General features: G+C 37.8%; 5 protein-coding genes and 1 long non-coding RNA gene across 8 annotated transcripts; 3 read left to right on the forward strand and 3 right to left on the reverse strand.

Annotated features, from left to right (window-relative positions):
• The first annotated feature begins 155 nt into the window (after nt 1–155).
• LOC123224064 (splicing factor ESS-2 homolog) lies at nt 156–2036 on the forward strand. The gene has a single exon (XM_044647573.1). The coding sequence runs from the start codon at nt 295–297 to the stop codon at nt 1822–1824; it is 1530 nt and encodes a 509-aa protein (XP_044503508.1). The 5' UTR covers nt 156–294; the 3' UTR covers nt 1825–2036.
• Nucleotides 2037–3271: 1235 nt separating this feature from the next.
• LOC123224067 (probable serine/threonine-protein kinase WNK11) lies at nt 3272–6061 on the forward strand. 3 transcript variants are annotated; one of them, XM_044647578.1, is made up of 3 exons: nt 3272–3438; nt 4173–4698; nt 5236–6061. In XM_044647578.1, exons 2-3 carry the CDS (start codon nt 4195–4197, stop codon nt 5626–5628), a joined length of 897 nt encoding a protein of 298 aa, XP_044503513.1. In that variant the 5' UTR covers nt 3272–3438; nt 4173–4194; the 3' UTR covers nt 5629–6061. The 3 variants fall into 3 exon arrangements, with proteins under 3 accessions (XP_044503513.1, XP_044503515.1, XP_044503512.1); XM_044647580.1 differs by having other exon boundaries at nt 3273–3438; nt 4202–4698; XM_044647577.1 differs by having other exon boundaries at nt 3274–3438; nt 4195–4698.
• A 480-nt stretch (nt 6062–6541) lies between these two features.
• Nucleotides 6542–7740, reverse strand: LOC123223708. Its single transcript, XR_006503842.1, has 2 exons — nt 7463–7740; nt 6542–7281 (listed from the first exon to the last, which is right to left on the reverse strand). It is a non-coding gene; the product is annotated as an uncharacterized LOC123223708 (long non-coding RNA).
• On the forward strand, nt 7046–9459 carry LOC123223707 (BTB/POZ domain-containing protein At5g48130). Its single transcript, XM_044647034.1, is given in 5 exon segments — nt 7046–7143; nt 7222–7250; nt 7253–7290; nt 7393–8544; nt 8656–9459. Coding segments are annotated over 5 exon segments (2025 nt in total). The 3' UTR covers nt 9364–9459.
• Nucleotides 9460–9683: 224 nt separating this feature from the next.
• LOC123223706 (protein MAIN-LIKE 2) lies at nt 9684–13182 on the reverse strand. The gene is made up of 6 exons (XM_044647033.1): nt 13025–13182; nt 12611–12724; nt 11863–12507; nt 11594–11761; nt 11120–11509; nt 9684–11033 (listed from the first exon to the last, which is right to left on the reverse strand). Exons 2-6 carry the CDS (start codon nt 12704–12706, stop codon nt 10104–10106), a joined length of 2229 nt encoding a protein of 742 aa, XP_044502968.1. The 5' UTR covers nt 12707–12724; nt 13025–13182; the 3' UTR covers nt 9684–10103.
• A 252-nt stretch (nt 13183–13434) lies between these two features.
• Nucleotides 13435–15085, reverse strand: LOC123223148 (thymidine kinase a-like). Its single transcript, XM_044646244.1, has 4 exons — nt 14844–15085; nt 14593–14737; nt 14031–14152; nt 13435–13875 (listed from the first exon to the last, which is right to left on the reverse strand). The coding sequence occupies exons 1-4, from the start codon at nt 15002–15004 to the stop codon at nt 13590–13592; spliced, it is 714 nt and encodes a 237-aa protein (XP_044502179.1). The 5' UTR covers nt 15005–15085; the 3' UTR covers nt 13435–13589.
• Between the last annotated feature and the right edge of the window lie 1785 nt (nt 15086–16870).

The raw sequence follows: 16870 nt of genomic DNA on the forward strand, positions 1-16870 counted from the left end.
TATTGGGCTCGTTGACCGGATCATATGGGCCACTTGCAAGGGTCCAAAAGGAAGTGCTAAAAAAGAAATAACATTAAAGATAAGGACACCGCTGCAAACTCCAAACTTTACGAATATTAGTGCCGACTTAACAGAAAAGAAACGACACCGTATAATTGTGCGCTAAACAGTTAATAAAATTGTGTTGTTCTCTCCGTCATCCCAGAAAATTCCCTCAATCACCCAAATCGATTTCTTGGCTGAACTCTGATCATCAAACCCTAACCCTAACCTAGATTTCACAACAGAGAAACGATGCTACTTTCTCCCGGCCATTCTCCGCGTCACATCTCGTCTCCGTCGCCATCTTCGTATTCCGAAAGTAATCTACAAAACGTCAGCAATTCTTCTTCAGCGACTCCAAAACTTCCTCACAGTAAACGACCCAAAGTTCTTGATGAAGACACTTATGTCACGGCGATTGAGAGCATCATTGAACGAGACTACTTCCCCGATTTATCTAAGCTCCGTGACCGATATGAATGGCTCCAGGCTACCAGAACTGGTGACCCGGTCCAGATACGAGACACCCAGTTGAAGATCATGGAGCGTCGTAATAAAAGGGTAATTAGTCTAGACTCCGAGGCAAAAACTGAATCACGAACGCAAACACCTGGTTCTACTTTTATGAGAAATTTTACTCCTTTTGATGAATTTAATGTTAATGTTAGAACTCCGAAAATTGGGGAGGAATTATCCGGTGAGGGAGATTCTAAGGATGATAATAGTGAGGTTGATGTCTCATTAAGTTTAGATGATTTCTTGAAAAGGTATACGAGTGAAGATAATGATAGTTTTTCAAAACTTTTAGAGAAAGTTAATAAGAAGAGAAAAGATAGATATGATTTTTTGTTAGAAGGTGAGAAGGCCAATAATAATTTGATTGAGAATGCTAAGCGGGATCGAATCACAGATGGATATGGTACATCAGATCAACCACCAAGTACTTTAGATGGGTGGAAGTATACAGCCAAGAATTTGTTGATGTACCATCCATCTGACCGAGGCGAGGCCCCGTTGACTGAGGAAGAGCGGGCAGTGAGACTGAAGGGTTTAACTAAGGAAATTAATAAAACAAATACTCGTTTTCATGGTAAAATTATGGATTCTAGGCCAAAAGATGATGGTACAGTTGAAGTGCTTTATACACCTGTTGCTGGGACTACTCCTGGACCTGTGTATGATAGAAATGGCGATAAGATGAAGAAGTATGATTTAGAGGATATGAGGAAGACACCAAATAGGTTTTATGTGGAAATGGGAAAGAAAGCAGAGAACGGGTATAGTTTTGTTAGGACGCCCTCACCAGCTCCAGGGGTTGATGAATCCCCATTCATTACATGGGGTGAGATTGAAGGGACACCATTAAGGCTGGATGATGAGGACACTCCTATCGATATTGGTGGTAGTGGTGAAGGGCCTCATTTTAAGATCCCTAGTGCACCTTCAAGAGATGTGAAGGCTCATGAGTTATCAAGGGAAGCATCAAGAAAGTTGAGGGAGAGATCAAAGATGTTTCATAAACCACCGTTACCCTCTCCATATAGAGGGGGAAGTGCTAGTCCAAGTGCCAAGATGCTATCTCCTGCTGCCCAGAAGTTCATGAGAAAAGCAATTGCCAAGTCTTCATCTTCTGTTGATGATGCCCTTCGAGCCAGCTACCGAGGTTCAAGCCCTATGTTAGATACCCCTAAAGGTGGAAGGAGTGTGTCTAGACTTGGAAGAGATGAGAGCATGAGTTCCCAATCACCTTCTGTAAGGGAGGGTTCCAATCATCCATGGTAATCTGGTTTACACTTGTTGGTGATATTGTGACAGTTCTTGAATTTAAGCAATATTAAATGTTGTTTTTGTAGTAATAATCCTTTTTGGTTTTATTTACATGGAATCGGTATGTTCATACTCTTGGCTAAGTGAATAACAGAAAATATGTATCATTACCAAATCTTTTATCTATGTTTGTCACCCTAGAGAAATATGAATTGGAAGCTTAATCATAACCGGGCATGAAGAAGGAAATTTGGTTTTACATTTGTATATGATGGGTTTACATCTTGTATATTAGCTAAGTTGAGTAGTAGTCTAGATCAAGATGGCATGTTGTATTCTAGTCAGGCTGTAGTCACGGTTAGATACTCTGGCTCTTCCTATTGATTTCCGGCAACAGAAACCTTTGCCCATCACTTTTGAGACCTTTAAAGATCTCTATGAAATCTTGACTGAACTCAGACTTTTCTGAACCAAGGGAAGGAATTAGGGCTGGATTCGAGCCGAGCCGAGCTCGGGCTCGGCTCGGTTTATATATGGGCGGCTCGAGTTTGGCTCGAGCTCGATTCGAGCTCGACTCGGCTCGGTTCGAGTTCGGTTCGTTTTTCATTATCAAAACGACATTGTTTTTAATATATATTGATTAAAACGACGTCGTTTTGTATAAAAATTTTTTAAAAAAAATCTACCAAGCCAGTTCGAGCTCGATCAAGCCAAGTAGAGCTCGGCTCGTTTCGGGCTCGAACCGAGCTGAGCCAAGCTCGAGCTCGAGCTGGTTCGGCTCGAGTCCAGCCCTAGGAAATCTTGTGAAAAGTTCTGGTGCAAGTATTCCCCTTTTCTTTCTCTATTTCTCTTTGTTTTTTATAATCATTTTGTCTTTCCTCCTCCAATGTAAAGGCTAGAGGTAATGTATCTTGCCAGGCATACAAATTACACGATGACAACCTTAGCCAGGTTCTTATGCACCTTCATCCGTGAAGCCATTACATTTCTAATTGCCCCCAACTTTGATTCACGCACGGGAATCCCCGGAGTTTTCTGTACTGTAAAAGCTTGGTCCCATGTTTGAAGACACTTTATTTCACGAGTGAACCTTCAGTTTCACAATCGCACGGGCATCATATTGATCATATCTGTATCGGGCATCATATTGATCATATCTGTTTCGCGCGACACGGGAAAAAGTTTTCGCTATAATATGTTGTATTAATACTATTCTTTTCAAACAATACTACCTACAAATTATTTCTTATAAATAAATGTGACAATAATTTATATAAAAAGTTTGTACATCATTTAATTATCCGTTTATTCTAAAAGCTGCTGAATGGCAAGTGGGGCAGGCCAGCCATACTACGCTCCTAGGCCCGCAATAGAGGATTTGACGCTCCTTATATAACTCGGTTTACGTATGCTCGTATATTCCACGTGCTGAATGCCTAGCCAACGATAACGATACCGTTTTAACAAACCGAATCTAATTTCGCGGCACTTTAAAGACTGCCGTCTGCCCCTTTCGTCTTCATTTCTTCTTAAAACAGACTTTCCTCCAAACTAACTTTCCTCAACTCCAAAGCCTCTTATGAAGAACCAGAAGTGAAACGTTTGGTTTCGTAGTTTCGCAATTTTAAGGTACTCCTTCGAACTATCTATTCACATAATATTAGAAATTAACGTTGGCTACGCTATGGATTACTAATTTGGTAGATGTATTTGATAGTTGAAGTTGTTTATGCTGAGCCTTTTTGCTAATTTTTTCTTCAATTGTTTTAGAATATGAATTGTTTTTAATTTGTTTTGATTGAGAATTTATTCCGTAAATGTTAATGATGTACAATTGTCTCTGACCTTCACAAGCTATCTTGTGGTGTGATTAAAATTGATTTGACTTACAATGTCTTCGAAAGTGCTTTTCCAAAAATTGTGTTTACTTGCTTTCTTGGATCTCAATAAGCGGTTTAGCTTTAGTAAACCAGACAACGCTTCTCCAAAACACACACTTAAGCTTAAAACACACCTCATTTTATCTCTCTCTCTCTTTTTTTGAAGGTTTCTTGTGCTATTTCCAGAAACCTGTCCCTTCCTGTTAAGATCTTCTAATTAAAACTGAAGTATGATAGTTTGAGCTCTAATATGATAAGAGAGTTCTCTCGTATTTCTATATCTTTTATTCTTCACTTGATTTTTTTGTTATGAAAGCGTTAAGTCGAATTGATGATATTTTTGTTTAATATGATAGATGTTAACATCTTTCAATTTTTTTTTCAATATGATATATGTGGATTTGCTGCATCAAAGTTCAGGTTCTGTGTTTTGTAAACTTTCTTAAGATGATAATTTTGTGTAATTGACTTTTTTTCTCTTAGTATTTAATATATCATCTTGAAGATGCCAGCTGCAGATACCAGTATGTCTGATAAAGATGAAGAGCCATTTGTGGAGGTTGATCCTACTGGTCGGTTTGGGCGGTACAATGATCTACTTGGTTCAGGTGCTGTGAAGAAGGTTTATAGGGCATTTGATCAGGAGGAAGGTATAGAGGTGGCCTGGAATCAGGTCCGATTGAGTCATTTTAGTGAAGATCCAGTCCTCATCAATAGGCTTCACTCAGAAGTTCAGTTACTGAGGACATTGAAGAACAAGTACATCATTGTTTGCTACAGTGTTTGGTTGGATGATGAGCATAGCACATTGAATTTTATCACTGAGGTGTGCACATCAGGAAACCTGAGAACTTACAGGAAGAAGCATCGCCATGTATCGATTAAGGCCTTGAAGAAGTGGTCAAAGCAGTTACTTGAAGGATTGGAGTATCTCCATACTCATGAACCATGCATTATTCACCGTGATCTCAATTGCAGTAACATCTTCATCAATGGGAATGTTGGTCAGGTAATCATTCATCTTTCTCTTAATATGAATACATCCTTATTTTTGTGAGCTTTGAAGATTATTTGTTTACTTCTACATTCCATAGGTTTTATTTGGATGGCCATGGTTTTTCTTGTGTTCCTGGAGTTCAGTTTGAGAGCTTTAACCATCATAATTGATTTTTTTGCTGCCACATTAACTTTATTATCATTAGTCAACTGCATGAGTCATTAGATAGTTTATTAGATGTAATTGTTGCTACAGTCTGTCACTTAGGCTTTGGTTTTGATTGGATTATTGTTGATCAAACATGGGAAAATAAAGTTGTTATCTTAGTTTGTTTCTAAATATTGCAACTTCAGAAGCAGTTTGTTGGTATTAAAAATATGGTAAATGTGTTGCACCACTAACCATTATGGGTTACTTTTTATCTCCAGGATATTGTTCTCTCTACCTTATATGAAACCTTGCATCCTGACTGTTTAAACTCTTTTGATATGCTTTTTACTAATCTTTTATGGTTTGGTGAACCTGAAACATTATGACTTCTCTGTATAGGTGAAAATTGGTGATCTGGGCCTTGCTGCAATAGTTGGGAGGAGCCATGTAGCACACTCAATCTTGGGGACACCAGAGTACATGGCACCTGAACTGTATGAGGAAGATTACACTGAGATGGTGGACATCTACTCCTTTGGCCTGTGCTTGCTTGAGATGGTGACAATGGAGATACCTTACAGTGAATGTGACAGTGTTGCCAAGATATATAAAAAGGTGACATCTGGACGTAAGCCACAGGCCCTGAACAGGGTGAAAGATCCTGAAGTGAAGGCGTTCATAGAGAAGTGTATTGCAAAGCCGAGGGCAAGACCATCAGCCTCTGAACTACTCAAGGACCCCTTCTTCTCTGAGCTGACCGCTGATGATGATGAGACCAACCCGACTAATTGATTTCTTATCAATACTTAACACAAAGCAGCTTTCAAGTGGCCTACGTAACTTTCTATCATTGATATTTCCTCGTCATCATATAGTATGTGCAGATTGGCAGTATTGTCTCCTATTTTTGTGTCGTTGATATGCAGTTATGATATTGGGTTAAAATGCAAATCATTTGTGCTTATGGATACGGTATTTCATCCCTCTCAACCTGTCCTGAAAGATGATGAGTTTGCCATTAGGGAAAGAAGACTTCCAATGGGTTTAGATTGCTTCAAATAGAAGCATTAGTGTTGGAAAATAAATACATCTCTGCAGCTGTAAAGGAATGTACTTTGCTTGAGTTGTAAGCATATAAGCTGTAGTTCATATGGTACTACCTGCAAATCCGGTTCTGCCCTGCCCATACTTTATAAATTAATGAAGATTTAAAAATCCATACGTACATTCACGTGTACCTATTAACATAGGTTTATAGTTGAATATCGATCCAATTAGACAGATGGATACCCTTTGAACAAGGAAATTATATGCGTTATACAGTATGTAACACATACACAATTATAAATTTATGAGTGCAATTGGTCAAAATAAGCGAAACATAAATTTAGGGATTGAAGTGTGTTGGTAGAAAGCAAGCAAAGCCTCTGCATTCCCAATTTTCAGAAGCCGTGCCGTTTTGGGTGTTAGCAGCCTACGCTACAATTACTAAGCACACAAAGCTTCATCCGCACTTCATCTCCAACTTTACCTTATTCTATTCATATTTTCTAGTTTTTCATTTACCGAAGTCTCATTTCTCCATGTACAACTCTTCCACAACAAGCTGTATTCTTTTACACATTGTAGTTTATACTATCAAAATCCACATCATGATTAAATTTATGATTGAAATTTAAAAATTATTTGAAAGAACAAGAATTTGATAACAAATTACCATAATTTATAATAATAATAATAAATGTCATATGTGTTCAAATAAGTAGAGTTCATCAATCTTTCAATGTCATATAATCCAGTGCCCGAGTAGTGGCAGTAGTATTGGCATTGGGCCATTGGAGCAAGAAATCAACTTCTCAGAACTCGAGGAACGTTTTCGAAGGCTTGAAAGTTGGATTTTGGATATAACACCCGTGTGCATTTGACTTTGACTAGAAAATATGAACTTCATGCCCGTGTATTATATTTACACAGACTCACTAAACTACCTCTTTTTTCTCTTTCATTCCCACTTGTTTTCTGGATTCTATAATCTCTAATAAACCCATATTATAAATTCTTGGGATGAGTTCCTACCATTTAATCTCATTTAAGAAGGGAACCAAATGAGAAGCAATTCTATACTTGCAGGATAATCAACTCTGATTAATTGCTACTGTTTCACTTTGAGTAATTTCTTCTTTTTAGAACACTTTCATGAGCTTTTGTAATGGAAGCTGTTAGCTCAAAAGATAGTTCATCAGTGGCCTCAAGTCCCTTTTCTTCACCCAACATCAGTGCCCTGCTAAAGATTAAGATAGTTTCATGGTAAGATTATTGTTTTATGGTTATGGCTTGAATAGCTTTCAATTCTTCAAAATAATGTTTAATGAATCTTTGTCTCAGGAGCCAAGAGACTGGTTTGCCTGTTTCTATACGATTCGAGTTGGCAACAGAACTTTCAACCTGCACAAGGTAAGATGAAATTCTGCAGCAAAGACAAAGAATTTACACTACTGTAAATGACTTTCTATTTAGTTTTCAATAGTTCAATACTATTTCTTTGCTTCTTTGCAGTACCCATTATTCTCAAAGAGTGGATACTTCAAGAAAAGATCACTGAGTGAAACAAACGAGCATGAGTTACCTCAAAATTTTCCTGGAGGGCCAGAGACTTTTGAGATGATTGCATTATTCATCTATGGTTCATCCACGTTGATTGACCCTTTCAATGTAGCAGCCCTGAGATGTGCAGCAGAATTTCTTGAAATGACAGAAGAACACTGCTGTGGCAATCTCTGTGAGCGCTTCGATCTATATCTGAACCAAGTGGTTCTGCAGAGTTGGGATGCTACTCTTATTGTCCTTCAAAGATGTCAAACATTACTTCCCTGGGCTGAAGAGCTCTTAATTGTAAGCCGCTGCATTGAGTCCTTGGCCTTTATGGCTTGCATGGAGATTCTTGACCCAGAAAGGAGACGGGAGAAACCAATGGTTACATTGGAGGCTTTGGTCAGTCAAGCCTGGTGCTGTGAAAGACTGAAGGGAACTGTTAGCCAGGACCTGTGGATAAAAGATCTCATAGCTCTTCCATTTGGATTCTTCAGAAGAATAATAGGATCCTTGAGAAGGCAGGGAATGAAAGATAAGTTTGTGAATCCAATCATTGTATTCTATGCAAACAAATGGGTGCTTTCCAAGAAGACACACCAATTCTGGAAGAATTCAGATGAGAAAATTGGGGACAACACCACAAAAAGCAAAGGTTCGGAAATCTTACTAGGCATTCTAGATTTACTTCCTTCAGGAGGAAAGGCTAGCAGAACGATACCAGTCGGATTCTACTTTGCATTGCTTTCTAGATCACTAGAAATTGGTGTGACAAGTGATAGCAGGGAAAAGCTGCAAGAACAGATTGCCTTTGTTTTGCACCTTGCCCAGGTGGAAGATTTTCTCCTTCCAGAAACTGAGACAGGGTCAATTTCTTTCAGCAAGGAGTTGGCTATTATGGAGAGCATATTTTCAACACATGTCTCCTTTAACATGGAGACTCATCATACCCCAGCAAGCAACGCAATTGTTGCACAATTATGGGATACATACCTCTGCCACATAACTTCAGACCCAAAAATGGGGCCTAAAAGATTCATGGAACTTATTGAGACAATTCCAGTATCCTGGAGACACAGCCATGATCAACTCTACAGAGCAATGAACATCTTTCTACAGGTAAGCTTCACTAACCAATGTTAGGTTAAAAATCATTAACAAAAGGCATTTCTTGTTCATGAACAGTGTAAAACTGACCTTTGAGATAATTATTTTGTTGATGTTCTTCAGGGTCACAAGCATATATCCCAGGAAGAAAAGGGTTTAGTATGCAGACACCTCAACTGCCAGAAGCTATCACAAGAGGCATGCATTGAAGCTGTCCAAAATGAGATGATGCCACTGCGTTTAATTGTCCAGGCTCTTTTTGTTCAACAGCTAAACACACATCAGGTTTTCAAAGATTGCTCCGACTCATTTAGGTACATGCATTATGGTGACTTCTCTAGGAGCTTACCGAGTACAAGATGTCCAAACTCCAAAACCCTAGATCAGGTAGAGAGCCCATTTACAGATGGAATGGAGCCAGCCAGCAGACCTTTGAGCTTCTTGCTAACAGAAGACATCGCAACGCATTCTTGTGAATTCTCAAAAAAGGATTTAGAGTCTACAAGCTTCAGAATTCAGAACCTTGAACAAGAACTTATGTCATTAAAGAGAAGTCTTCAAATGCAGAACATTTCAAAGAAAGCAGAAACAATTTCAACCAAACCACAGAACGCAAGATTCTGCAGCGTAGAGAGTCGATCACTGAGCAAAAAGAGGAACCCACTTGGGCAAGTAACGAGTTGCATTGGGTCTGTGAATTTTTCTTCACAGAGAAAATATGCCAGTAGGCTACTGAGGGTGTTTCGTCGTATCACTTCCTTTGGAAGCAGAAAATCAAAGAGAAAACCAGGTGCATCCAGTGTATGGTCCAAATCAAATCAATCTAGCTGAATAAATATATGCATGAAATGTGCTCAAACTATGCAGAATCGTTTTGAGAAAACCACAAAGGCCATATAATCAATTGCTCCTCAAAGTTTTGTTAAAATTGTGCATTTATAAAGAAAAATCTTGTTCCTTAAAATTTGTAGATCAAAAATTAAAAACTAAACGCTCAGAGTCTCAAATGCCTTTGTTCCCTTGTAGATATACATCAGATACTTTAACAATCCAGAAAATTAAATCATCCGCTTGATGCAGCTTTAGATAAAGATCAGTCTACCAAAGAAAAATACATGAACAGAATACTGATATCCAATGTACTTCCTGTATGTCCTAAAGCTAACACAAATTTCAATTAACACCGGAAAATGTGTATACACAAGTTGAACATTTCTATAAGATCATTAAAATGACAGTAAATGAAGAACCAATGGTTCCATTCTAAGTATCTCCAGAGTAGAACACAAATAATCTACTTTCAGTTGCCTCTAAACTAGAGAAAAGCTAATCAATAGGCTAAACAAGATGTTACAAAAACAGACCAACCTTGAAACCTTCAACCACAAACAACAGATTCTCCTTCAAGAATCTTCTTTGACTACCAATACCATGTTTATAAAGACTGATGATGTTACTCTCCTGTCATAATGATCAGGTATATAATAATCACCTTAGCAGTGAATGTGAAAGCATTTGATTAGTTGTGAAAGTGGTGACCTCTTTACAAGTGCATGGTAATGCCTTTCATTTTAGGCCATGATGCTATGATCACCCTGCTTTGCAACATCCTCAAGAGATGATGACTGCGGAACCTCTTCTACCATTTTGGCAGTATAAGTATCAGTCTCACCAGCAAGCTGTTGATCACTGAGCCCGACAGTAGTATCACATATTTCTGAGTCATTGACCTTGGCGGTTTTATGACAAGTTCGCAAACCATTGACCTCAGCAGTAGAATCAGGAATTTGTGTTCCCCCAACTTCATCAGTAACATGAGATATTTGTAAGTCCTTGACATCATCCATTGCATCACAAATTTTTGAGTCATTGACATCATTAGATGCATCATAAAGCTGAGATGACTGCATAACAACCTCTTCTGACAGTTTGGCAGCTTGAGGATCAGCCATGCCAACAACATGAGTGAAATGAGAGTCAATGACCTGAGAAGTTGCATCATAGAGCTGAGAGCCACTGACCACATTATTAGCATCATAAAGTTGAGAATCAACAACCTCATTAGCTGCATGATGGAGCTCTGTGTCATCAACCTTTTCAACTGCACCATTAAAACACATCTGTGCATCACTCCCATGAACTGCATGGGTGAGCTGTAAGTGATGAACATCAACACCCGTCTGGGGTAAGTTTATTTGATCGACTTCAACAATAGCTCCACAGAATTGAGATTCATCCTCACTAGCTGCGAGACCTTCCATGGGGTCATTATCCCGTTTCCTTTTTCCAGAATTCTTCCTTCTCACTCTTTCCTTCCCCCTTGACCTTTTCCCAAGTTCAGTGTCTGGGGCAACTGATAAAACAACTTGACTTCCAACTTCGTCCCGCAAACAGTCCTGTGCAATACACCTTATCCTAGAAATGGACTCATATTGTTGAGCATCCAACCCCTTTGTTGAGAATGTATCTGCTAAGTAAGCAATGTCCCTTAAACCAGAAATCTGTTGCAGTAGGAAATCATAAATATATGTCGCATATATTAACTATAGCTAAGAAATGTTAATTAGCTTATTAAAATTAGCCTTACCGTCCTCTGAAACTCAGATGAGAGGGAGATAGGTCTCCCCACAACTTTACGAGTAATTCTCAAGTACCACTGCATGTATTCATTTTCATCTGCATTCTCATCATCATCCACAATATGAAGTCTACGGTCCGACCATTCACTAAGTTCTGACTCCATTTTTCCTGACAAATCCACCCCACCATCAACCCCACGACTCTTTCTAACCCACCGTGGCACATCTTCTGGGATCGCTTGAAGCAGGCCATACTGCCTTAGACAGCGATCAGGAAGGTGTCTCTCTGCCTTGTCAAAGCATATCAACATAGTTCTTGATCTCCCCAAAATCAGAGTACTTTTGATATCTTCTGGTATAACTGTGCTGTCCATATATTTGTAAGGAAGCCACTCCACCTGTATGTCAAGCAAATACAACTGAATAATAGTCATGTAAACAACAAATCAGTCTACAAATTCTACACAAATATTAAAGCTTACATCAGATGGTTTCAGGGAGTCTAATGCTTTACGGTAAAACACTACATCACGATTCGTTGTTGGTCCACTTTGTTTTCCCTTCCATCTCAATACAAATGGGAAATGATCATGGATGGGATCCCTGTTAAGCTTTGGGCGGCCTATATTCAGATGATAATAGCTCCAACACTACAAAAAGCATAACCCTATCATCATCAACATTAAATAGAATGTAGTAAACATATAAATACATCTACGCTTCACCAATCAAGGTAAACATGAGTAATCACCTGTAGAAGTGTCAAACAACCACATATAGTACTTTGAGATTTAACAGAGGCATTCCCAAGTGCTCTATACAAGAATGCCAATGTTGCTGCACCCCAGGCATATGTTCCCGCATCCTCAAAATCCTCAAACAAGGGGAGATACATAACAGGCACTTTATTCCCTGTCGTAGTAGAAAATATCGTGCTTCCCACAAGGTACAATAAATAAGCTCTCGTATGTCTTTCCACTTCTACAGTCGATGCATCCTCAGGACAATTAGAAAAATACTCCTTCAACCAACTCAACTTAACCATCCCACCGCTCGCATAATTCAAATCTGGAACTTTCCCTAAATACTTACTGCACACTGAACTACAAGTAGTGTGTGTTACTCCAATCACAGGCTTCCCATCAATTGCCAAGCCCAACATTAACGCAACATCTTGAAGAGTCACTGTCATCTCTCCAACAATAAAATGAAATGTATTAGTCTCTCGCCTCCATCTCTCAACCAATGCAGATATCAATGGATTATCTAAACTTATTGCAGGAATCTTTCTTAAGTAACCAAATCCAGCTTGCTCTACTAACTCAATCTGTCTCGGCATCAGCCTCCACTCTCCTAACTTTGAAGTATGTTCATGACATCTAAGTGCGCCACGCTCCTACACATTATTATAATGATTATTATTACAGATACCACATTAACAAGCATCTAGATTTCAAGTTATACATGATTGAGGAACAAATTAATAATTGAAAATTCACCTGCCCGTCCCAAACCGCAGAAGAGACGTGTTTATCTTGGTCATAAAGTACACAAGGATCAAGCGGTCCAGGATTGGTTGTTGGTGAATTATCCATTAACGGTGATTATCAAAGCTGAGGAAAATGCAAGCCGGTGAGAACATGTTTAGTTAAACCAAGTAGCTCAACCCAACTCAAGTAAATGATGTATTTGAAGATTAAAGATTAGATATTTCAAAACCCTAGGTTATTTTTAATCATGAAAACCGTCTGTTTGGTTTCCGAGAAAGTGGAGGAAAATTAAAGAAATGAATGGAAACTATATACATGCATCCGCTATTGTGTGTGTTTTACGAGGGATTTAATAATTTCAGTGAATTTTAAGATGAAACGACGACGGAGAAAGGCGAAGAGGAGAATAGGAAGTAGACTAACCTGATTTAGGAGAATTTAAACAAAACGACGACGGAGAAGCACCGAAATCGCGCTTTCCTACGATAGGGTGAAGTGGCGAAAGAGCTGAATCTGAAAACCCTCAAAACGACGAAGAAGGCGTCGTTAGGATAATGATAAACGATGAGTTTTGGCGTTCCATGTATTGTAAAAAATCAAAAAAGCGATTTTTTTTTGGTTAACTCGTCACACACGTGGCAGAAATATGAAGGGCTTGCTTGCGTTGTGCGCCATGTCCGCCCAAACTATTAGACCCATCACACTGCGCTAACTATAAGCCTAAATGGGCCCCCTTTCTCTGATTTCTTTTGTTTTGCGTATATTTTTTAGCAGCTGGAGAATAAAATTTTTCACAAAAAGAAATAAAAAAATTTCAAAAAAAACGCCATGTGTACCGAATAAAAGCTTCGAAAGAAATTTCATTATATACATGATAAGAAGAACATTTTATCTTTCAAAGACGCCATGGAAGAACCAACTTATTATGTTGGACAAGTACAAACTGCAGAAATAACATGGTAAACTGTAAATAAGCCATAAATATCATTTAGATAGCTACAGTTGCCTCAACAGCGGCCTCAAGACGAGATTCACTCTGCGTCTTACGACATTCCAGTGCATTGTTTGCAGCTTCAATGACCACTTGCCCATTAACATAATGCTGGCGACAGACAGGCATGTACACATCTGCTCCTGCAATAAGTTCAGTCTGTTTTGCCGTCGTCTTTCTAAAGGTAAAGAAGGCCCTTTTGCCGCAGAGTTCACAGCGAGCTGTCAACTTGGTCACAGTATCAGCAAGGGGTACCACATCAAGAACTGAACCAAAGCTCCTTCTGCAATGAAAGTTTGGGTTTCCATCAAAAGCATATCTTGGCACATGCCTAATTTCTCTCAGTGTAGCCACTCTCTTGGCATAATAAACAGTTTGAATTAGAATTGTGATGTTGAAGTTGCATAAAAATTACACCAGCTGAGTATTAAATAATACCTCAAATAATCACCATCAAGGCCAGCAACAATTACAGTTTTTCCATCATGGTCAGCAGCCTTGCAGCAGAAATCATATAGGTCTCCAAAAAATTGAGCTTCATCAATACCAATCACATCAAGCTGCCCACAAACCAGCAATTAGAAGACAAGAAAAACATCCATTATATGCATCAAAACTTATGAATCACTTCAGCAGCATTAACAACAGATTCCAAATTTAGAACACAACAAAAAATTTTCAAAATGTGGAGCATTAAACTTTCCATGAGGTCTAACTTAATCACATACAAATCTCTTAATTCAAAATATACACGATCCAAAAGAATTTGCATAAAAAGTCTATGAAATTCAATAGCACTAGCAATACAATTTATTTTTTCTCCAAAGGTTGGCCGGTAGAGCCTTCAACTCCTGGTAAAGCTTAACTTAAATAACATATGGGATCCCTTCAAACTATATAACCCATCAAACTATCAAAGCACAATTAAGCATCAAATTAACCATGATCCATCAGCATCAGAAAACAGTAGACGTAATATAAATTTATTAAATTAAATTACCTTTTCATAGGCATCATCTCCTACTTTCTCTCGGAACACTGTTAGATCTGACAGTGCCCAGCAGGGAAACTTAATCCCATCGTGAGTGACCACAGAATCAACCGCATATCTAGTGTCCTTGCTTGATTTTATCATAGCAACACTCCTACACTCGATAAAAAAACAAAATTTAAAATCATCGCTTTTTCTTTCAAAAACCAAAACTTTACTTTCACTAGTTAAATAATAGCAGCAACACAGAATTAAATTACCTGCCGTCGTTGATTTCTGATCGGATCCGACGGAGGAGGGCAGTGGTCTTCCCAGCAAACATAGGACCTATGATGACGTGAACCTCGCCGAAAGCAAGATGACGATCCTTGGCGCCGTCGATTGGGTTGACCACCGCAACGGAAGGCTTAAAAGAGGCCATGTATGCTTGTTGTTGATGGGGAAGGGAGTTATAGAATTAGGGCTGTGAATTGGGGGATGACTCGTGAGATGGTGGAGTTTGAAATAAATAGGACATGAAAAGAGTGTTAAGGAAGTTTTTCGTTCGTTTTAAAGCGCGGGGAGTGGAGCGGTTTAAAATTTTGGAGGGAAGTAAAATTCAATTGACTGGCCCACTAGATTTATGATATTTTCATTTTTAGTGTTTGTGTTTGTACTTTGTGCCTTACAATTCAAACTAGACATATTATTATTTTAAATTAAATTATTGGAAATTATAATTTTGTTAATATAAAATTCACTTCATTTCATTGGTCACGTTAAAAGAAGCAGCGAAAAACCGCATAAACCAGGGTTTTATTTATTTATTTCTTCAAATTTATATAAAAAGTGGTCATAATTAAAATGAATTTAATCATTTTTAGTATATTAATAATGAGGAAAATCAATACCCAAAAAAAAAAAATTATAGTTCAGAAGCATGTTAATCAAATAAAATAAAATATTGATGATAAAATAGTTTGACTTATGTAAAAGCATTGTGATTCTTACTTAACATTTACGAGTTTAAATGACATCGAATATTTTCATATGTATATTAATAAACATTGCAAAAAATATCACAATACTTAAAAAGACAATAACCAATTACTCTCACAATATAAAAATCGGTCTATAAATTATGCTCTACTAATTCACCTGACTTTGTAACGAGAGATATATTTAATTTCACATATAATTAACAAAAGATGAAAGATTATACGATTAAATATACAGTTGCATCTGATTAACCAATTTTCTATTGGAAATAATAGTACCATATAATGATTTATATAAAATAGTCTTTAACTTGTATTTAAAAATTTTGATAATAATAGTATAAATAATGCATATGTGGTATATCTTTACGAAAAGTAAACAACTAGCATGTTCAAGTTTTAATAACAAATCGACCCATTGAAAAGGCTCACAAATGCACAACCCATACGATTATGGGTCATGCATTGAGCCATGTTTTGCAACGGGTCATGACTCGATCGTTCCGCAACAAATTAGGCATGGTCCGGCCTATGGACAGGTCTAACACCTTAGATCTTCTACATCATCACAAGTTGCGGGTTGGAGGGTAGGCTTCCCCATTTAACCCACTGACACTAACCTAATCGACTGGAAAATGGAGTGAAATGTCTATAACAATTTTGTATAGAACCTTACATGGGAAATGACACGATTGCCCTATGGGTAAGTGGATTTGTGTTACATGATTTAGCAGGGCATTATGGGTAGAGTGACATATAAGAAAATGTGAAGCCAGCTAGATTGTGAAGCAAAGAAAAGTAGCTTTCGTGGGAGGCACGAACTAGTTTGGTAAAATATTCCCCAAGTCTTAAGGTTGTGTTGGGTAGCATGACATCATTTTTTTGAAAGGCCAAACGACTATTTTGCCCCGAAATTTTAACCCATTTAAAAAAATGCACTAATAAAATTTAAAAAATCTAAATTTTAATCTATAAGTCAACTATGAAGGATGAAATTATTATTTTATTAATAATATTAAAAATCATATAATTTTATTTTTTAAGATTTTAAAAACTTACAATTCATCTCAATTTTAATTTTGAAAAGTAAAATTTACCCCCTAAATCCGTTACAAACTTCGGCAACTGTAACGGTGATTGTTACTATCTCCACCTTTAGCCTAATAGTGGAGAGAGACAACCGATGTAATCTTTGTTGTCATCAAATTTTACAATAAACCCTAAGGCTTAGGGGGAAAAAATTATTTTTTAAAGTTGAAGCTGGGGTGAAATACAAGTTTTTAAAATTTGAGAGAAAAAATTATATATAT

Source organism: Mangifera indica, chromosome 8 (assembly GCF_011075055.1).
Source record: "Mangifera indica cultivar Alphonso chromosome 8, CATAS_Mindica_2.1, whole genome shotgun sequence".
NCBI lineage: Eukaryota > Viridiplantae > Streptophyta > Magnoliopsida > Sapindales > Anacardiaceae > Mangifera > Mangifera indica.